We start from the raw sequence: 22,834 nt of genomic DNA on the forward strand, positions 1-22,834 counted from the left end.
GCAGGAGGCATAGCAGTAGTGGACACCTGCCAGCAAAGGGCTTTATCGCAGCGCAAATGGGGTTTTAAGTGTTTGTTTCCAGGGCAGGTTCTTGCAGCCCAGGCACTTCCCAGTCGCATTGTTCCTTTGTTCTAGCGGATGTACAAAGGATTGACTGTTTTGTTTTCTGGCTCACAGAGATTAGATAAAGTCTGCGCTTCTGAACTTCACCCTCTAAGCACGCAACCTTAAAATTCATTTTCTATAGCTCATAATTCTGCAGATTATATACGTTTAGAGCATACTGATCGTGGCATCATTTTCCTTAACCTTTGTCTGGCTTGGTGGTGGACGTCAGTGACAGCATTGATCCCTTTCAGAGCTATCACTGGAAAGCAGTTGCCCCTCTTGTCCTTGTCCTTAAAATGCCTCTTCAGCAAAAATGTGTCATTTCAGTGTGATGTGACAAGGTTGCTCTTGAGTTTCACTGGCTGTTAGAATCTCGTGGTAACAAGAAAACTTTCTGGGAGGAGAAATTATGTTCTTTCCTTGTATTACGACGTCCTTAATTATAGACTGTTATGTAGGATAGAACATTTAAATAGTATTGCCACCAAAAAAAAAAAAAACCCAGCCCATACTGTTTTTCCTCAAGAACCCATAAGTGAGAATCATCTTGGGAATTTTTAAATTTTATCTTAAGGGTTAGAAAGTTAGTTCATGGGAATGAACTGATAAGATTTTTCCAAGGTTTTTTTGTTTGTTTGTTTGTTTTTTAAGAAGGCAATTGAAGCTATTATCAGTTTAGAGTACAAAAAAAATATATGGTATTCCACTTTTGCATCCATTTTGTCAGTGATCCAGTGGAAATTCGTTTTTATGATCAAGTAGACAAAATAAGTTTACACTGAGGAGTGCCCATCGTATTCCAGGTGAAGTCTCTCGTATATCTTCTTACTCCTCAGATCACTCAAGAATATGGGTACCAGAACTATGCTCCCCAGACAGGGGGAGAAATGGAGGCTTAGAATGTTGAGTAACTTGCCCAAAGTTCATGACTGGTAACGTGCAGGAGGCGAGATTTGAGTTGAGTTCTGACTCCAAAGCCCACGCTCTTTGCCGCTACATCCCCCTGCTTCTGTGACGAGATCTTCCTGATTAAAGGAGGGATAATAATAATAATAGCTAATATTGAACACTGACTACGTGCCAGCTATTGTTCTAAGTGCTCTAGATAAAGTACTCAATTTAGCCATTGGCAGCAGCGTGGATGGATCTGGAGGATGTCATGCTAAGTGAAGTAAGCCAGAAAGAGAAAGAAAAGTATTGTATGGTATCACTCATATTGTGGAATCTAAAAAAAAAAAAAAAAAAAAAAGACACTAATGAACTTATCTACAAAACAGAAACAGACTCACAGACACAGTAAACAAACATGGTTACTAGGGGGGAAGGGAGTAGGAAGGCATAAATTTAAAGTTCCAGATTTGCAAATATCAACTACTATATATAAAATAGATTAAAAACAAATTTCTTATGTATAGCACAGGGAACTATATTCAATATATTATAGTGACCTATAATGACAAAGAACATGAAAATGAATATGTGTATTGTATGTATGACTGAACATTATGCTGTACATCAGAAACTGTACTTCAATAAAAAGAAAAAGAATATCAATTGACCATAAAAATAAGGGATTATTTCTGATTTCTCAAGTATGTTCTATTGATTAAAAAAAAAACCCTCAACTTAACCTTCATAACAATTCCACTGAAAAGATGGCAGTGTTATCAGCATGGCATAGAGGAAACCACCGAGGCACAGGGAGCGTAAGGAATTGCTAAGAAGCAGGAGACGCGGATTCAAGCCCAGGCTGTCAGACTCTGGAACCTACACTCTCCAGGTGAACCTGTGCTGTGCTGGAGTGTAAACTGCACAGCCTTGTCCTCCAAGCTCACCTGAGCTTTGAGCTCTCAAAGTTACTGCTGCCTTGGCTTGGCTGTGTCTAGCCTGTGTATGGCATCTGTAGGTGACCCCTAGTTCCACTGAGCGGTCTGGTTATAAATGCCTTTTGAATATAGAATAAGACTGCCTCGTTCCGGTTTGTGTCAACGTTAGCCACAGGTGAACACTTTCTTAAAACATAAACTGTTCTAAGGAGATGCTAACTTGCTCCAGTTATTTCATGAGTGAACTGTAACTTACCAGGAGGTATATGAGAACTGAGATCTCTACAGCCAGGTCACTGAAACATCTGAGCTGACTCTTGAAATTTAGTCCCCAGTATCTTAATCTCACTTTCTAGACCAAGAACCATGTAGGACTTCTGAAAATGACTCACATGTAAATGTCTGTCGGTGTTTCTACTCCCAACGTTCACAGAAGGGAGAGCCTTATTTCTCAGATGGACTTACTGCATCCCTTACTTACTTACTTACTTACTGCATCATCTGCTCACTAAGCATTATTGACTTAGTTCCTAACGTGGAAATGTGCTGTTCATCCTATTTCAAGATCCACGGTGAAGATATATTACACAGGAAATAGGACTCCTCAAACTAACCCATGGCTTTGAGAGTTAAAACTAAGTAAACAGCCAGGTGCAGGACTAACCCATTCCCACCTGCTCTGGGAGCTCTGGCAGCTTCGGAATGTCCCAGAACTCGAGTTTAGAAAGTCTAGGGACATAGTGGCTCCCAGTTGTTGGGAGAATTCATTCTGGTGATCACACCCAGCCTGGGCTCATAATCAGATTTGTATCTTTGTGGTTTTCTGATATCTGAAAACAATCTGAAGTTTTGTATATTTAACCCCCTCAGAACCGACAACCTAAAAAAGAGAAAGTTTAGTACAAATTTTAAAATTATTTCTTAATATTTTCTGTTGAGATTTTCAGTATTTATCCAGGCAGAGCCTGGATGTTTGTCAATGTCTGAAAAATGCAAAACTTGCAAACCAAAGAAGATATAACCTTGCTTGGAATTCCAAGCTCAGAGCTGTCTTTAAAAAAAGATGTTATTAGGGGAAAAAAGGAGTTTATATGACTAGTAGCTAAATGAATTTCTTTTTTAAATAAAATGGTAAGTTTGCAAGTGATGTACAATGCCCATTTGTTTTATGGGCAGCAGATTTGTTAAGTTTTGCAGGAAAATGTACAGCAAAGCAGGCGTGTATTTGCAAAAGTCTTCAAGCTACCTTCTCTTTTATTTTTTGCCCTGCAGATCCTTTGCCTCCTGCTAGGTTTGAAGTCAATAAAGAGAAGACTACATCAACCAGCTTGCATGTTTGGTGGACTCCTTCTTCTGGGAAGGTCTCCTGGTATGAGGTGCAGTTACTTGATGATAAACAAAAGACACAGGAGTCCCAGATTCAAGGAAGAACTTCAAGGAATGAATATACATTTTTTAACCTCACTGCTGGTAATAAGTACAATATTACCATCACAGCTGTTTCTGGAGATAAACATTCCTCTACAGTTTATACCAATGGATCAACAGGTAAGACCTGTTTACAGATAGTTGGGTATTTAATAGTCTATGCTCCTTTTGAAATTATATTAAAGTCAAGAAATGGGAGTAGGATACCCTGAGATCAAAAATAAATAGGTAGCTAGATAGGTAGCTGGATGGATGGATGGATGGATGGATCTATTCATAATAGGTAGACAAACAAATAAATACTGTTTGATATAGAGGAAAGACTGGACTGGAAAATGATGTGTGGTCGTGCTGCTAGCTTGCTGGGTAATTCTGAACAAGTCATAGGACTTCTCTGGGACTTGAATTTTCTCCAAAATGATGATAGTTCCCAATGGCCATTCTGACTTAAATCTTAGTCAACAGGATTTTCTGCCTCATTGTTTGTGAGTTTGTGCCATAGAACTTACTTTTTTAATGTTTTTCTTGCCTGTATAGTCTTCTCATAACATCAAGTCACGTTTCCTAAACATCCCTATGTTTGGAACAAGCCTTTGCTTTCACCCACGCCTCCCGATACCAGGGACGCGTTACCACTTCCTTCCATAATGTACTGTCTTAGTGTTCACTCTCCCATCATTTTCTCTCCTGTTTTATTGCTTTCTTTCCATTTTTCATCGTCTGTGGTTCTTCCCTTTTTTGTTTCCCTTTACTGCTATGCCACACCATGCTTCATTGGCAAAAGCTACCTTAATACCTGTTAAGTGAATGTGTGATTTCAGATTAAATGTGTCTGTATCTTCTGTAAGGAAACTGTGAATGACACTTTGGAAATTGCATTTTTTCCCGCTAGTGCCGTCCCCAGTAAAAGATATTAGTATTTCACCGAAAACTGATTCTCTCCTGATTTCCTGGTCACGTGGCTCTGGGAATGTGGAAAGATACCAGCTGATGCTAATGGATAAAAGGATTCTAGTTCATAGTAATGCCGTGGACAAATACGCTACTTCCTACACCTTTCATGGACTGACACCTGGTCACCTCTATAATGTCACCATTGTTACTGAGGCGGCAGGGCTGCAAAACTACAGATGGAAACCAGCCAGGACAAGTAAGTTTAATGAAACATTGTTAATTTATATTACACCATTAGTGAGGCCCCAAATTATAGCATAGGCCAGAGGTAGAAAAAAATATCACCAAAGTGTCTCTCCTTTGTAATCATTTTTCTTTGATGAAATAATGAGGCAAGGATTAAGCTGGAACTTTATCATGATTCAATATGAAAAATAAAATATTTTTAGCACACAAAATTTGATGATGCTGGCCAATCAATCAACCAATCTTATTTCTCATGTACTTGTTGTTATTGAATACATGAAGATGGGAAGAAATTAGGCAGATGATAGACTTCTTTGAGGATTCCGCTTAAAAGATTTTTAGAATTGAAAAAGGCGATTGTAAGTTTTTTTGACCAAGTCATCATTAGCCAATAAAGACCCTTAGGCTTAGTAAGATAAGAGCGGCTCAGGGTTGCCCAGCCAACCAGTGGCCAAGCTTGAGCCAGAATCTAGGGTCCTGACTACTGTGGTTGTGCCCTGTCCACTTGCTAGACAGCCTCTCTTTGGTTTTGCAGTAATATTTCTTTTAGTTCATGAAGTCATTGTTTTCTTCAGAGCAGGGATTAAAACACAGGTCAAAATTTGGCCATAAGACCGGTGCGATATCCTGAGTTAAAATCTCTTTCCCTTTCTTCCTAACTAGCCCCCATGGAAGTCTCAAATTTGAAGGTGACAAATGGTGGCTCTTTGACCTCTCTGAAAGCCAAGTGGCAAAGACCTTCTGGAAATGTGGATTCCTACAACGTTACCCTATCTCACCAAGGGGCCATCCAAGAATCCAGACTGTTAGCACCCCAGATTACTGAAACTCAGTTTAATGACTTAACCCCTGGGCGACTTTATCATGTCACCATCAGCTGTGTCTCTGGTGAACTGTCTGCTCCCAAGGTGGCGGTGGGCAGAACAGGTGAGTCTAGGGCTCCAGAAATTCCTTACTTGCTCAAATCACTCTCTGATCCACCTTAAGACAGAACAAAATAGGTTAGAAGGAAAATTCCTTTCCCAACCTGAGAAGCATGGTCTGCATGACTGAGGATGCCTGTGGGCCAGGGCCCCATGTAGAGAGTCAAGCAGAGGGTTAATTGCATTCATCTGACTTATTTATGCAAACGTATTTGGATTGATTCCTGAATGATCTGTGTAACTCACTCTGTCTTGTGCTTTTTCACATCACACCACTTAAGTAGCAGAAACGAATCCGCATTGATACCAACAAATGAAACATTTCTGGTCAACTCTTATAATGAGGGCCAGTTAACACTTACCATGTTTCCTATTAATTATTTTATTAATTAATGTCACCAAACATTTATTCAGTGCCTTCCATGTAGAAATTACTGTATTATGAGCTTTGAGAGTTGTTAAGATGTCAGGGTTCAACAAACTATACCCTTCAGCCAAATATGGCCTGTGACCTCTTTTTTTTTGTAGAACCCCAAGCTAAGGGTGGTTTTTATATTTTCAGAGAGTTTTTTTTTTTAAAGAAAGAAAACAAAAGAAAAACATGACAGAAGCCATATGTGGCCCACAAATCCTGAAATATTTACTTTGCAGATCCCTGCTTTTAAGGAAGTTACATGCTAATCACACAAATGTAGAACACACACACACACACAGAACAAGCAGTGCGTCTGGATAACGGTCATTGTATTGTTATTTCCACGGATCAGGCACTGGCACAACCCTTTATACCATCGTTTCATTTTGTTCTCACGGTAAAAACATGAGCGAGGTCCTGCTATTACCACCGTTTTATAGATAACTCAGAGAGAGCAGATAACTCGTCCACAGTCATCCAGCCAGTAAGTGCTGGGGTTTCAACCAGGCGGTCCGATCCCGGAGTCCATTGTCTGTGCTATTGGAGACCCCAAGGAAGAGGCTTATAATTGACCAGAAAGAAAAGAGAACCAAGCTCTCTTTCAGAAGATCGGTAAAGACTTCTTGGAGGAAATGGCCTTTCACTCAGACTTTGAAAATGTGAAGCTCTTAGCAAGTTAAGAGGGGAAAAAGGAAAGGGCATTTGAAGTGGAAGGCATAATACAAACAAAGGCACTGAGGCAGGAGAGCCCGGAGACTCACAGGCTACAGAACGTAACACTGGAGACCAGCATTCAAGAGTGAGGAAGGAGGGGAGGTGGCTGCAGGGCCCAGCCAGAGTGAGGACTGGAAGGATACGGGGTCTGATGTGGGGCGGCTACAAATGCCACACCACGGGCTTGAGGTTTTATTTTATAGTTAATGGAGAGACCTTGAAAGTTTTTGAGCAAAGGAATAATAAGATCAGAGCTATATTGCAAGAAGATTAATCTTTTCAGTTGGAAAAGAGCGAGAGGAATGTTTTGTGACCACAGCATCCAGGGTTTCTTCCAAAAGATGCCACATCCATCAATGTCACCATCGTTAGAAGCATCATCATTGCTGTCTCTGGCGCTGGTGTATAATCAATAAAACACAGTGTTCGTATCACCAGGTTATTAACTGTGTTACAGAAGATTGCATTACTGATGTATTACTAAAATGATTTTAGCGTACATTTCTTGAATGTGAAAATGTTTCCAAAATACTCATTTACAATTCACAGACATCAGGAAGGGATAGAAATGATTTGAATTGCAGATATTAGGTCTCTCATCTCCTGTTGCCCATGAAAAGGAAATGAGTATCCTTGCTTTCGGTTTTTAGTATCTCCTTTTGACATCATTTCACCATTTAGTTCCAGAAGCAGTTGGGGACCTGGAGGCCAACAGCAGTGGTTCTACGAGGTCCCTGGTAGTGAGCTGGTCGCCCCCTGCTGGAGACTGGGAGTGGTATCGTATCCTGCTCTTGAACGATTCTTTAACGCTGCTCAACATCACCGTGGGAAAGGAGGAAACACACTATGTCATAGATGACGTGGGGCTCATACCGGGAAGACAGTATGAGGTAGAAGTCACTGTTGTGAGCGGAAATCTGAAGAATTCTAAGCGTTGCCAGGGCAGGACAGGTAAGCAAATATCGAGGTGTTAATGACTGATGGAACCTTACTTTGATCCTTCTAAGTAACCCAGGTAACCTGTCATACCCACAGTGTTCCCTGAATTTGAGAGATTATAGACTTGCAGACTGAAGTAAGTTGGTAATGTTTGATTTTTGTCAAATTAGAACATTAGAAATCACTTCCACTAGTAAGTCCATTATTTTTTTTTTTTTTTTAAAAAGGGAGGGGGAGAGACCTTTTTAACACCAAAAGAATGGGAAAAAAACAACCTGAGAGCTTCTTCCCCACAAAAGTAAATAGTTGATAACCTGTCACTGGTGATCAGGGTTAGAGAACCACTGCCTGGACCCAGTGTTGACTGATGGGGGGATTTCAGGGACCAAGGAAGGGATGTTAAAATGGAGAGGGATATAGTCAGATTTTAGGGCAGAGGAGAAGAAAGCTACTGAGATGTGGGTTTTGGTGTTCTTGCTGCCACCACTCTACTGTGATTCCTTCGGCAAGTCACAACTTCTCTGAGTCTGTTTTCTCAACTTTCAAATAAGAGAGTTGACCTGCTAAACTCAACATTTCTATGAAAAATCCCTATGGTAGGGCATACTCCATTCTTGGAGTGAAATTCAAATATATTCTCTCTTAGTCTTGCCTGATAATAAGGAAATGTCTACTTTGACTCAATGTTCTGCTTAGAAGAATAACAAAGAAAAGGACCAGGACACGCCTTTAGCTTGCCAGCTGTGCGTTCCAATCACCTCTTCATTTTCCAAATATTAATACGCACTGGATGATGATCAAAAATAAATGACCCCAGAAAGTATTTTTTTGACTCCTTATTTCTGGTTATGTCACACGAACAAAGTTTTTTTTTTTTGTGATTAGCTTTTTTTCCTAAGTGCTCATAAGCATGCAGAAAAGAAATGCTAAATTACAACTCTCCTGTGGATGGGAGAGATCAGATCTCTAAGGAATACTTGAGTGTATCTGAGTTAATCAGTGACCCAAATGTCCATTGCTTTTTTCTCAGTCCCCCTGGCTGTCCTCCATCTTCGTGTCAAACACGCCAATGAGACCTCGCTGAGCGTCATGTGGCAGAGCCCTGCAGCAGAATGGGAGAAATACATCACCTCGCTAGGCGACAGAGACCTCATATTTATCCACAAGTCGCTCCCCAAGGATGCCAAAGAATTCACTTTTACTAACCTGGTGCCTGGGCGAAAATACATAGCTACAGTCACCAGCATTAGCGGAGACTTGAAAAATTCATCTTCAACAAAAGGAAGAACAGGTAATATTTTTTATAAACTTTAGGCTTTGAAAGTATCCTGTCTGCTGAATTGTCTAACATTCAACTTATAAATTCATTAAGTGCTTGTTGTATATTGGGTGTGTATATATATATATATATAATCTGTGGGTTTTTTTTTTTTTTTTTTTGTATTTTCCATGTATTTGCTCTCTGGGCTATAGTCTGGATAATTTCCTCAGCTCTTAGTTTTCATTCATTAATTATTTCTTTACTTCTGTCTAATCTATTTTTAAATCCACTCATTGAGTTTTAAAATTGAATTGCTATGTTCTTGACTTTTAAACGTTTTCTTTGGTTCTCTTCCAAATCTGTTTTGGATTCTGTTACTTTTTAGTCAGATTTCCATTCTCCTCCTTTACTGCTATAAGGATATAATGATTTGTATTTTACATTCTATGTCTGATCACCGTAATATCTGAAGTCATCAGGAGTTTAGTCCTGTTGTTCGTTGAGTTTTCTGCCTTTTGCTCATGGTGCTTTACTTCCTTAAATGTTTGTGATGTTTTACTGTAAACTCCCATACCTTGGAATTCTTTGAGATATTTTTTGAAAGTGGGTTTCAGAAAGAATTTTCTTTTCATTTGATTCTTTCAGATGCATAGGACTACTATCAACCCAGACCTATTTTAGTCTAAATCGTCAACTTGAGGTTTTTTTGACCACACAGGTTTTATGAATTTGGGCTGCAAACTCACTGGAGCTGTCTTGAGGTTATGAATTCTCAGTGGAAATTTTTTCTTCTCTACCCAGTACTAAGGAAGCTGCAGTGATATGGGGGAGTAGAGAGGAAATATTTATTTCACTTATACTTAGACTGTAACCTTTCAGGATCCAGTACTACATAGAGTCACCTATGATATTCCTCAGCCTGGAAAAGTCCAACTGGTAGACCCTGCAAAACTATAAAATCAAAGCTTAAATTTATGTTTGAAAGATGCCTTCACGATGAAAGTCAGCTTCAGTGATCCAGTGACCTATCACTTTCTTGTGGGTCTCTGAGAATTCCTTACATTCTTGACAACTCATTCATGCATTTACATTTTTATGTTTTATCCAACACGTGCAGTTGTGTTTACTGGAGGGATTTTCATGGTATGTGCCAGCAATGAAAGTCCAAGGCATTGTTTTAGGCTTAAGACCACGTTCATTGCTCCCACCACTCATATTGCATTGTCATATGGTAAGTGTCTGTTTAACTTTGTAAGAAACTACTAAACTGTTTTCCAAAGGGGTTGTGAAATTTTACATTCCCACCGGCGATGTGTGAGATTTCCAGTCCCTCCATATTCTCAGCAGCTCTTGATATTTTCGGTTTGTTTGTTTTTAATTTTAGCCATTCTAATAAATGCGTAGAGGTATCTCATGTGATTTTAATTTGCCTTTTCTTAATGACTAATAGTTTCAAGCCTCTTTTCATATACTTAATTACCATCCATTTATCTTCTTTGAGGAAGAATGTATTTTCAAATACTTTGTCCTATTTTTAATAGGGTTGTTTGTTTCTTATCATTAAATTTTGAGAATTCTTTATTCCAGAATAAGTCCTTTGTCAGAAATGTGTGTTGAAATGTTAACTCCCAGTCTGTGGCTTGCCTTTTTAAAATGATTGAAGTCTAGTTGATTTACAATATTATGTTAGTTTCAGGTGTACAGCATTGTGATTCAGTATTTTTACAGAATATTTTTCCATTAAAAGTTACTATAAGATAATGGCTATAATTCCCTGTGCTGTACAATATGTCCCTGTTGCTTATCTATTTTATATGTAGTAGTTTGTATCTTTTAATCCCATACCTCTAGTTTGCTCTTCCCCCATCCGCCCCACCCCCACTTTGGTAATCACTAGTTTGTTTTTATTCTCTCTGAGTCTGTTTCTGTTTTACTTACACATTCACTTGTAGTTTTTGGATTCCACATATAAGTGATATCATACAGTATTTGTTTTCCTCTGTCTGACTTATTTCACTAAGCCTAACATTCTCTGGGTCCATCCACATTGCTGCAAATGGCAGAATTTCATTCTTTTATGTGGCTTAACATTCCACTGTGTGACTATGCCACAACTTCTTTATCCATTTGTCTGTTGATGAGCACTTGGGTTGCTTCCATGTCTTGGCTATTGTAAACAGTGCTGCCGTGAACATGGAGCCGCATGTATCTTTTCAAATGAGTGTTTTTGTTTTTTTCCAGGCATAGAACCAGGAGTGGAATTGCTGGATCATATGGCAGTTTTGTTTTAAGTTTTTTGAGGAATCTCCATCCTGTTTTTCATAGTGGCTGCACCAATTTATGTTCCCACTAGCAGTAAATAAAGGTTCTCTTTTCTTCACATCCTCTCCAACATTTGTTATTTGTAGGTTTTTTGACGATAGCCTTTCTGACAGGTGTGAGGTGAGATCTCGTTGTGGTTTTGATTTGCATTTCCCTGATGGTTAGTGATATTGAGCATCTTTTCATGTGCCCATTAGCCACCTGAATGTCTTCTTTGGGAAAATGTCTATTCCGGTCTCCTGCCCATTTTTTGTGATAGAGTGGTTTGTTTTTTTGATACTGAGCTGTATGGACTGTTTATATATTTTGAATATTTCCTCCTTGTCAGTCGTATCGTTGGCAAATATTTTCTCCCATTCTGTAGTTTGTCTTAAAGTTTTGTCAGTGATTTCCTTTGCTGTGCACAAGCTTTAAAGTTTAATAAGGTCTCATTTGTTTGTTTTTGCTTTTATTTCTTTTGCATTAGGAGACAAATCCAAAAATTAATTGCTATGATTTATGTCGAAGAGTGTTCTGCCTATATTCTCTTCTAGGAGTTCTATGATATCCAGTCTTACACTTAGGTCTGTAATAAATTTTGATTTTATTTTTTTTTTATTCGGTATGAGGAACTGTTCTAATCTCATTGTTGTACATGTAGCTTTCCAGTTTTTCCAGTACCAGGTTGACGAGACTGTCCTTTCTCCATTATATATAGTCTTACCTCTTTTGTTGTAGATTAATTGACCATGGGTGTGTGGGTTTATTTCTGGGCTTTGTGTTCTGCTCTGCTAATCTATGTGTCTGTTTTTGTGCCAATATCATGCTATTTTGATTACTGTAGTTTTGTAGTATAATCTGAAGTCTGGAGCATGATACATCCAGCTTTGTTCTTTTTTCTCAAGATTGCTTTGACAATTTGGGGTCTTTTGTAATTCCATTTGAATTTTAGGATTATGTGTTCTAGTTCTGTGAAAAATATCTTGGATATTTTGATAGGGGCTGCATTAAATCTCTAGATTACTTTGGATAATATGGCCATTTTAATGATATAAATTCTCCCAATTCAACAGCATGGGGTATCTTTCCATTTCTTTGTATCATCTTTCAGTTTCCTTCATCAGTGTATTATAGTTTTCAGAGTACAGGTCTTTCATCTCTTTGGTTAAGTTTGTTTTTAGGTATTTTATTCTTTTTGATGTGACTTTAAGCAGAATTGTTTTTTCTAATAGTTCATTATAAGTCTATAGAAAAGCAACAGATTTCTGTATATTAATCCTATATCCTGCAACTTTGCTGAATACATTTATTCTAATAGTTTTAGGGTGGAGACTTTAGGGGTTTTTGTGTAAAATATCATGTCATCTGCAAATAGTAACAGTTTCACTTCTTTCCACTCAATTTGAATGCCTTCTGTTTCTTTTTCTTGTCTGATGGCTATGCTTAGGACTTCCAATACTATGTTAAATAGAAGTGGTGAGAGTTGTCATCTTTATCTTGTTCCTGAATTTAGAGAAAAGACTTTCAGCTTTTCACCACTGAATATGATACTTGCTGTGGATTTGTCATATATGACCTTTATTATGCTGAGATATGTTCCCTCTATATTAACTTTGATGAGTTTTTATCATGAATGGATGTTGTCAGATGCTTTTTCTGCATCCAATTGAGATGATCATGTGCTTTGTATCCTTCCTTTTGTTAATGTGGTGTATCACAGTGATTGATGTGCGAATGTTGAACCATCCTTCTGTCCCTGGAATAAATTCAGCTTGATCATAGTTTATGATCCTTTTTATGTATTGTTGGGTTCAGGTTGCTAATATTTTGTTGAGGATTTTTGCATCTATAATCATCAAAGATACTGGACTATAATTTCTAACTTTGTAGTGTCTTTATCTAGTTTTGGTATTAGGGTAACCGTAGCCTCAAAGAATGAATTTAGGAGTGTTCTGTCCTCTTCAGTTTTTTTGGAAAAGCTTGAGAAGGATGGGTATCAGCTCTTCTTTATATGTTTAGTAGAATTCCCCTGTCAAGCCGTCTGGTCCTAGACTTTGGTTTTCTGGGAGTTTTTTTTTTTTTTTTTATTATTATAAATTCAATTTCACTACTAGAGAACAATGTGTTCAAATTGTCTGTTTCTTTTTGATTCAGTCTTGGTGGGTTGTATGTTTCTAGAAATTTATCCATTTCTTCTAGGTTTTCCAGTTTGTTGTTATGTAACTCTTCCTAGTATTCTCTTATTGTTTTTTGTATCTCTGTATCTTCTCTTTCTTTTTCCATTTTGCTTATTTGGGTCCTTTCTCTTCTTCTTGGTGAGCCTGGCTAAAAATTTATCTTTCTGTTAACTTTTCAAAAAACCAGCTCTTGGTTTTATTGCTCTTTTCTATTTTTTTTAATCTCTATTTTATTTCCTCTCTGATCTTTATGATTTCCTTCCTTCTGCTGACTTGGGGCTTTGTTTGTTCTTCTTTTTCTAACTTCTTTAGGTGGTAGTTTAGGCTGTTTATTTGAGACCTTTTTTGTTTATTGAGGAAGGCCTGTATCACTGTGAACTTCCTTCTTTGAACTTCTTTTGCTGATCTTATAGATTTTGGAAGATTGTGTTTCCACTTCCATTTGTCTCAAGATATTTTCTGATTTCCTCTTTGATTTCTTCATTGGCCCATTGGTTTCTTTTTTTTTTTTTTTCTTTTCTTTTCTTTTTTTATATAAACATTTTTTATTGAGTTATAGTCATTTTGCAATGTTGTGTCAAATTCCAGTGTAGAGCACAATTTTTCAGTTATACATGAACATACATACATTCATTGTCACATTCTCTTTCTCTGTGAGCTACCACAAGATCCTGTATATATTTCCCTGCGCTACACAGTACAGTCTTGTTTATCTGTTCTACATTTTGAAATCCCAGTCCCTTCCCAACCCTTGTCCCCCGGCAATCACAAGTTTGTATTCTATGTCTATGAGTCTGTTTGTGTTTTGTTTTGTTTTTTGTCTTTGGTTTTGTTTGTTTGTTTTAGATTCTGCATATGAGCGATCTCATATGGTATTTTTGTATCTCCTTCTGGCTTACTTCACTTAGAATGACATTCTCCAGGAGCATCCATGTTCCTGCAAATGGCGTTATGTTGTCAGTTTTTATGGCTGAATAGTATTCCATTGTATAAATATACCACATCTTCTTTATCCAGTCATCCATTGATGGACATTTAGGCTGTTTCCATGTCTTGGCTATTGTAAATAGTGCTGCTATGAACATTGGGGTGCAGGTGTCATTTTGAAGTAGGGTTCCTTCTGGATATATGCCCACGAGTGGGATTCCTGGGTCATATGATAAGTCTATGCAGCATGTAAATTAGTGAAGCTAGAACACTCCCTTACACCATACACAAAAATAAACTCAAAATGGATCAAAGACTGAAACATAAGACAAGATACAATAAACCTCCTAGAAGAAAATATAGGCAAGACATTATCTGACATACATCTCAAAAATGTTCTCCTAGAACAGTCTACCCATTCTAGAAATAAAAGCAAGAATAGAAATAAAAGCAAGAATAAACAAATGGGACCTAATGAAACTTACAAGCTTCTGCACAGCAAAGGAAACCGTAAGTAAAACAAAACGACAACCTACGGAGTAGGAGAAAATTTTTGCAAATGAAACCGACAAAGGCTTGATCTCCAGAATATATAAGCAGCTCATACGACTTAATAAGAAGAAAACAAACAACCGAATCCAAAAATGGGCAGACTTAAACAAGCAATTCTCAAAGGAAGAAATGCAAATGATCAATAGGCACATGAAAAAATGCTCAGTATCACTAATTATCAGAGAAATGCAAATCAAAACTACGATGAGGTATCACCTCACACCTGACAGCATAACCATCATTGAAAAGTCCACAAATGACAACTGCTGGAGAGGCTGTGGAGAAAAGCGAACCCTCCTTCACTGCTGGTGGGAATGCAGTTTGGTGCAGCCACTGTGGAAAACAGTCTGGAGATGGCCCATTGGTTTCTTAGTAACATGTTGTTTAGTCTCAATGTGTTTGTTCTTTTCCCATTTTTCTTTCTGTAATTGATTTCTAGTTTCATACCATTGTGGTCAGAAAAAATGCTTGGTATCATTTCTATCCTCTTAAATTTGTTGAAAATTGTTTTGTGGCCTAGCATGTGATCTCCCCTGGAGAATGTTCCATGTGCACCTGAAAAGAATGTGTATTCTGCTGTTTTGGGGTATAATGTCATAAAGATATATATTAAGTCCACTGGTCTATTGTGTCATTTAAGATCACTATTGCCCTATTGATTTTCTGTCTGGATGATCTTTCCATTGATGTAAATAGGATGTCAAAATCCCCTAGTAATGTATTACTGTCAGTCTCTCCCTTTACATCTGTTAGTATTTGCTTTATATATTTAGGTGCTCCTGTATGGGTGCATATCTTGGGTTAAGAAGTCTAATGTCTTCTTGTACTGGTTCTTTTATCATTAAATAATGCCCTTCTTTGTCTCTTGTTAATAACCTTTTTTAAAGTCAGTTTTGTCTGATATGAGTAATGTTACCTCTGCTTTCTTGTCATTTCCATTTGCATGACATAACTTTTTCCAACCTCTCATTTTCAGTCTGTGTGTTTCTTTAGCCCTGAAGTGAGTCTCTTGTAGACAGCATACTGAAGGGTCTTGTTTTTTTTATCCAATCAGCCACCCTATGTCTTTTTATTAAAGCATTTAGTCCATTGACATTTAAACTAATTATTGGTGCATATATACTTATTGCCCTTTTTATTACTTGTTTTCTGGTTGTTTTTGTAGTTCTTCTGTGTTCATTTCTTTTTTGTTTTTGTTTCTTCCCTTGTGGTTTTATGTTTTTCTTTAGTAGTATGCTTGTGTTCCTTTCTTTTTACTTTTTGTTTATCTATTGTAGGTTTTTGATTTGTGGTTATCATGAGGTTCATATATACTGATCTATAATTATATCTGCTTGTTTTAAACTAGTAGTTATTTCAGTTCAGATTCTAAAAGACCTACATTTTCTACTCCTCTCCCCAACATTTTGTGGTTTTGATGCCATATTTTACATCTTCACGCTTATCCCTTAACTGTTTAGTGTAGTTCTAGTTGCCTTTACAATTTTTTGTCTTTTAATCTACATACTCTCTATTTAAGTGCTTGATCCTCCATCCTTATTATATATTTGCCTTTTCTAGTGGGATTTTCCCTCTCCTATAGATTCTTACTTCTTTTCCATTTAGAGAAGACCCTTCAATATTTCTTTTAGAGTAGGCTTAGTATTGGTGAACTCTTAGTTTTTGCATGTCTAAAAAGTTCTTTATCTCTCCTATTCTAAATGATAACCTTGCTGGGTAGAGTATCCTAGGTTGCAGGTTTTTCCCTGTCAGCACTTGGAATATATCATGCCACTCCCTTCTGGACTGCAAAGTTTCTGTAGAGAAATCAGCTGATAGCCTTATGGGGATTCCCTTACGTATGACTGTTTTGTTTTTCTCTTGCTGCTTTTAGAATTCTCTCTTTAACTTTTGCCATGTTAATTATGACCTGTCTTGGTATGGGTCTATTTGGGTTCATCTTTTTTGGGACCCTCTGTGCTTCCTGAATCTGTGTATCTGTTTCCTTCTTCAGGTTTGGGAATTTTTCAGCCATAATTTCATCAAGTACATTTTCAAACCTCTTCTCTCTCTCTTCTTCTTCTTGATGCAAATGTTGGTACACTTGATGTTATCCCAGAGATCTCTTAAATTGCTTTCATTTTTTAAAATTTGTTTTTCTTTCTGCTGTTCTGATTGGATCTATCTTCCAGATCACTTATGCATCCTTCTGTACCACTTAGTCTGCTATTCATTCCTTCTAGTGTGTTTTTAATTTCAGCTATTGAATTACTCATTTCTGATTGGATCTTTTTTATATTTTCTAGTTCCTTGTTAAAATGTTCACTGTTCAGGTAACTTTTTTTTCTCTAATTCAGTTAACATTTTTATTACCTATGTTTTGAATTCCTTATCTGGTAAATTGTTTACTTCTGTTTCACTATTTTTTCAGGGGTGTTCTCTTGCTCGTTCAATTAAGACCAGTTCCTCTGCTTTTTCATTTTGCTTAAATTTCTCTGCCTCTACGAATCTAGGTGAAACAGTTACCTATTGTGGTCTTGAAGGAGCGTTCTTATGCGGAAACATCCCTACACAGACTTCATGTGCCCACTGCCTTTGGTGGGAGAGCTGGATTTGGCATGGATGCAAGTCATGTCTTTCCTCAGAGTGTTGTTTTCAGGGTGATAGCTGGTAGCTATCACGTTGGTTGGGGGCTACTGGAGATGGAAGGGCTAGACCTGGTGCCAGGTATGAGGTGGGACTTCCCCTCTATTCAGTGGCCATCATTGCCCTGTCAGGGGTGGGGTGTGATCCCAAACTGCTGGAACAAAGTGTGTGTTCCCTCTCCCAGTACCAGGACCTTTGCCCCAGAGGAGAGGAGTGCCCAAGCACATAGTGCCTGTGTGCAGACAGAGGTCCAGTGCGCTGCCTGTGTAGGTACCCATGGCTCTGCTCAGATGCAGGCTGTGGTGCAAGTCCCCTTTGTTTCTCTAATCTGATCACTGCTCCCTACATCCCCTGCCTGCACCCCATTGTTGAACTGCTCCACAGGGCAGGTGGAACCCGTGTGGACTCTTTGTGTATCAGGAGGTTAGCTGTGGTGCAGTGGCCACCATCAGAGATCTGATTGGCCTGAGGCTCCCACTGAGTAAGTGCCAACAATGGTTGCTGCCACCCCACCCAGCCTCCACCCCAGGCGGAGCTCCTCCAGGTCACCCACAGTTAAGTACTTTCCCCAGTCGTGGCTGCCCCAGATCCAGTGCCACAATGTGGTGTGGAGTGAGCAGGGCCAGAATGTTTCCTTAGCTTGGGCTGGTGTGTGTGGTTTGGGGGTTGTGGGACACCTGGCAGCCACTAGAGCAGCCCTCTCTCTGCCCTGCCTCCCTCAGGGCCTAGTCAGCACCTATGTGCTCTTCATGAGTGGAGTCCAGGCTTCCCCAGCCCTTTGGTTTGTCCCAGCAGTCCTCCAACCAGCCAGGGGGCCTTGTTTCCTCATGTAGGACCCCAGGACTGAGATGCTCAGTCCATGGGTCAACCTGCTCACTCCCCAGGGTGGGTTCCACCCATGGAATCTCCCTTTTCCTCTGAGTCTCCTCCCAGTGGCACAGGTCCTGACCCAATCACCTTTCTTCCCCTTTTTCCCATTGTGTATCTTTCTTACAGCCTTGGTTGTACGGGAATCTTTCTGCCAGTTTCCAGTTAGTTTTCAGTGAGAATTACTCCACATGTAGATGTGTTTTTGATGTGTTTGTGGAGGGAGGTGAGTTCCATGTCCTCTTACTCTGCTATCTTGATCTCCTCCTCTAGCTAGTCTTTTCATTAATTTATTAGTGTACCTTGCAGAACATAAATGTTTAATTTTGACATCCAGTTTATCTATTTTTTTCTTTCACGAATCATGCTTTCAGTGTCATATCTAACAAATCTTTGTCTAATGCAAGGTCACAAAGATTTTTCTCCTAGAATTTTCATAGGTTTAGCTTGTAAATTTAAGTGTATAATTGATTTTGAGTTAATTTTTATATATGTGTGAGATATGGGCAAGGTTTATTTCTTTGCACATGGGCATCAAATAATTCCAGCTCTTATTTGTTGAAAAGACTCTTGTTTCTCCACTGAATTGCCCTTGCATTTCTGTTTTAAAAAATCAACTGTATATGTGTTGGTTTATTTCTGAGCCCTCAATTCTATTCCATTAATCTACATAGATACTTTTTTTTGCCAATATCACACTGTCTTCATTACTCTAGCTTTCTAGAAGTCTTGAAATCAGATTATGTTAGTCCTCCAACTTTATTCTTCTTTTTCAAAATTCTTTTTGCATATTAATTCCTTTGTTTTCCATATGAAATTAGAATTAGAATTGAATCTTCTGGTCCATGTACAGTAGTATATTTTAGTGAACATATTTGTATCTTAATCCAAAAGTCAATGATTTCTGAGAAGGGTTGTGCCAGGGTTCCAATCCCTTTGATTATCATAATTTCGGGAAGAGGCACAAAGAAGACGTTTGTTGATCAGGTGCCAACTTCAAGATCTGTGTAAAAGTTTTGCTAATGTACAGGTTAAAAAAATCACAGTAGTTGTTAATTAGGTAAAGGGCACAAGCTCACAGGTGAGACAGATCAGTCTTTGGACCCCAGGATGACTGTTTGTGAGCACTATTATATAGGCTAAGTTATTTACATTTTATGATCTTTGGTTTCCTCCTCAGTAAAGGGAATAATAAAATCAACTTTACAGAGCTTTGAATGAGTATCCAATAATATAACCTCTATAAAGCATAGAGCCCATAATTGGCACATAGTAGGCAGTCAGTAGATGTTATTACTACATTATTATTATTGTTGGTTATTATTACATAATAATATAATTTATAGTATTGTAGCATTTTCATGTAAAATAAGAATAGTCCTCTTGAGAATGTGCCAGTAAAGAATGACCAGTTTCCTAGACTACAACCTAATCAACAGGTTGAAGGGATGTCCCAGTACCACCCCATAACAGCCATCAGCTCCTGTAGATGTGGCTTTGAGCTCTCATGGGATAGGGACAGATAAAATCACATTAATTAAGCAGTCTTCAAAAATAGCCTCTTTTATTCAACCAACTTAAATCAAACCAACTTAATAGGCATCCATCATCTTATCCTTGGATCTGAAATAATTTTGATTTCCTATATAAGCAGCTTTTTCAGGATGGTGAGTCTCTGTAGGGATCATTCTCCATATGCCACAGGAAATACAGCTGAGAATCTATAGAAAAAAATACACATATATATATTTTAGGATTTTCAAGACTTTCTCCATTTTTTTCTCATTTTTATTATGCTTCCTGAGGGTGACTAAGTGTTATCTATTTTTTCTTCTCTGTTTACTCTGTTTTAGTGCCTGCCCAAGTGACTGGCTTGCATGTGGCCAACCAAGGAACAACAAGCAGTCTATTTACTAACTGGACCCAGGCCTTGGGAGACGTAGAGTTCTACCAAGTCTTACTCATCCATGAAAACGTCGTCATCAAAAATGAAAGTGTCTCCAGTGAGACCAGCAGATACAGCTTCCACTCGCTCAAATCGGGCAGCCTCTACTCTGTGGTGGTAACGACAGTAAGCGGAGGAATCTCTTCGCGACAAGTGGTGGTGGAGGGAAGGACAGGTGAGAAGAGTGTCTGTGACCTACAGAGGTCTGAGCACATGGAACCTCCAGAGAATATCTTAGGATTTTAGAAACATTCTAAAAACAGACCCATCTTTGACCTTCCTACAAGCCAAATTTCGGTACTACCCAGATAGTACACATTGCTCTCCCAGGAATGGAAGTTGGAGAGTGGACGAGAGTAGGAGAAAATGAATTCTGAATTTTTTTAAATCTCCAATACATGTATCAGAACCCCTGGAAACACCTTTATGATGACACGATAGTCATTTAATGCGTAAGCTTATCCCTTCATCCAGCTGATTTTCTTTGAAATGTTTATATCAGATTAAAGTCATGAACTTTTTAAAAAAAAAAGTATCTTCCACTCTATTTCATATTCTCAGTTTCAAGACACAGAAAAAAAAAATGATCTCCAACTTCTATGGTCAAAAGTTAATCAAAAAGTTAAGTCAGTCAAATTCCCAAACCACATATATTTTCTCAAGCAGCGTTAAACAGTATTTAACCTAAACAAAGTTCCTTGACCTTAAAGAGCTCATAATCAAATAGGACAGAGAGCTAAGTAAACAAATAAATGTCATAGGGTCACATGTGTCAGACAAAGGTGTGGCCCCCAAGATGGAAATATAATTTTCTACAGAACACAAAGAAAGGACATATACAAACAATATAAAATATATATTCTAGTTTCTTAGAAAGAAAACCAGTTAAATAAATCCAATAGAAGTTTTGATAATTATTAATGAACTCAGAATCAGATCAGTGACTTTGCTTACTTAATTTTATATGATAAGTTGGCTGTCAGACTCCTCCTTCTGTATCTCCAGTGCTCAGATTCTGAGTATCAGTGGCAGATATCCATAGATACGTCCTTTTCTAAAATCATGAATCTCATCTGTTTAATGAACCCAAGGACCATTAACGTCATTAACTCTCCCAGAAGAGCAACTAAGTCATTAAGAAGATATCTCAACATCTAGGTAGAAATTCACTGATGTCTGCCCTTTTCTGTCATTCTGTGGCAACTGATGCTCCTGTCTGTGTTCTTCTTCCTGATACCTTCCCTCTTCTCTTTTAATGGTTTTTGGCCCCATCTGGTCCTTGCTCTTCCACTGACTTATTTCTCTAAGCCTTCATTTTCTCATCCATCCCCAGTAATTCAGCCCACCACTGGATAACAGAGTAGGGATGGAGAAATAACAGGTTGAGGAGAGGATTTGAGAAAGACCTTGCATCCGTTTCCCAGTGAGCTGCAGTTGTATTAGTCAGATTAGGCTGACTTAGTTCCTGCTTCTACGACTGTACCTTGTGGGTGTTCCTTATTGGACAACTCTATTTGTTGGTTCTTCTCCAAGCAATAATTTAGGGACTCAGGCTCATACCATCTGTGGGGCTTCCTTTCTCTAGGTCCTCAGAAGTCTCTCCATTTATCCAAAGAATGGAGGTTGTGGGGAGGAGGAACACTACAAAAGCTGGCATCCACATCCACGCACATCACTTCCACCCACATTCCATTAACGGGAACACAGTTATATGACTACACTGGGCTGCAGGGGAGGCTGGGAAATAGAGTCTAGCTCTGTGTCCAAGGAGAAAGGGAAATGGCTTGATGAGCAGCAAGTAGTTAGACTCTGCCTCACAGGTTAATTCCCACGTCAAAATACTGCTAGAGCTGTCCAGCTTATTATGCAAGACTAGAATAGTTTTGTGTCCGAGATCACTTGAAATAAGTGGGACTTGTAATTCTTTTTATACCTATATTTTAATTGCAACAGAGGGATCAGTATTTGACCCACATTATACAACAGAAGTATGCCCAAAAAAAGAGACAAGAAATTCTTTAAAGACTGATCATCAAGTTTTGAAGCGAGAACAAGACATGAATAAATATAAGCATGAGTTATTTTATTCAAGCACATTGAGTGCAGACATCATGAGAAAGGAGAAAAATGGGATATTACTATAGAAACGTAATAACCAGAGATTTTGAAAGGTGCCTAGATTAGTAAATTTTGTACATAGTAGATGATAAAAAACTCAGTGGCTAAAACCTTGATAATCATTACCATCTATTCAAATTGCTGAAATATTGGTTAAGATTGAAATAATGCACTTATATTTCCACAGAGCTGAAATATATATATTCACATATATAAACCCTCCCAGCAAAGGTGGCCAAATATTTAAGATTAAAAATATAAAACATGCTTAACAAATCTAATTCTAACCTGAGAAAGTGCTCATTCTAAATAAAAAATAAACAAATTTCATATCTGTTTTTTAAACGTGAATTTATATTTTTGGCAAAACTTTTGATAATTCTATCTTTTCTAATAAAATGTTAGTAGTTCCAAATATTTCCAGCAGTTTGGAAAAGCAAGCATAATTCTTTCGAGAGCAACCAAGGGATGTACAGATGGTTAGATGGATGAAGGAAGGACAGAAAAAAAGGCTTCAGTACATAAATAGTACGGCTAAAAATTCAACTTTATATCCAGAAAAATGCCC

The 22,834-nt window shown here is 38.1% G+C and overlaps 1 protein-coding gene across 2 annotated transcripts in view; it reads left to right on the plus strand.

Moving 5' to 3' along the window:
* The window catches only part of PTPRB (protein tyrosine phosphatase receptor type B), a 111,717-nt gene that overhangs the window by 40,506 nt on the left and 48,377 nt on the right, over nucleotides 1–22,834 (plus strand). For both annotated transcript variants that reach the window (XM_032493764.1, XM_032493766.1), the window contains 6 exons: nucleotides 3,207–3,482; nucleotides 4,255–4,512; nucleotides 5,166–5,429; nucleotides 7,236–7,505; nucleotides 8,524–8,784; nucleotides 20,057–20,323. In XM_032493764.1, the coding sequence (XP_032349655.1) occupies nucleotides 3,207–3,482; nucleotides 4,255–4,512; nucleotides 5,166–5,429; nucleotides 7,236–7,505; nucleotides 8,524–8,784; nucleotides 20,057–20,323 (1,596 nt within the window). The remainder of the gene's footprint in view (nucleotides 1–3,206; nucleotides 3,483–4,254; nucleotides 4,513–5,165; nucleotides 5,430–7,235; nucleotides 7,506–8,523; nucleotides 8,785–20,056; nucleotides 20,324–22,834) is intronic.

The sequence above is a fragment of the Camelus ferus genome, chromosome 12 (assembly GCF_009834535.1).
Source record: "Camelus ferus isolate YT-003-E chromosome 12, BCGSAC_Cfer_1.0, whole genome shotgun sequence".
Classification (NCBI taxonomy): domain Eukaryota; kingdom Metazoa; phylum Chordata; class Mammalia; order Artiodactyla; family Camelidae; genus Camelus; species Camelus ferus.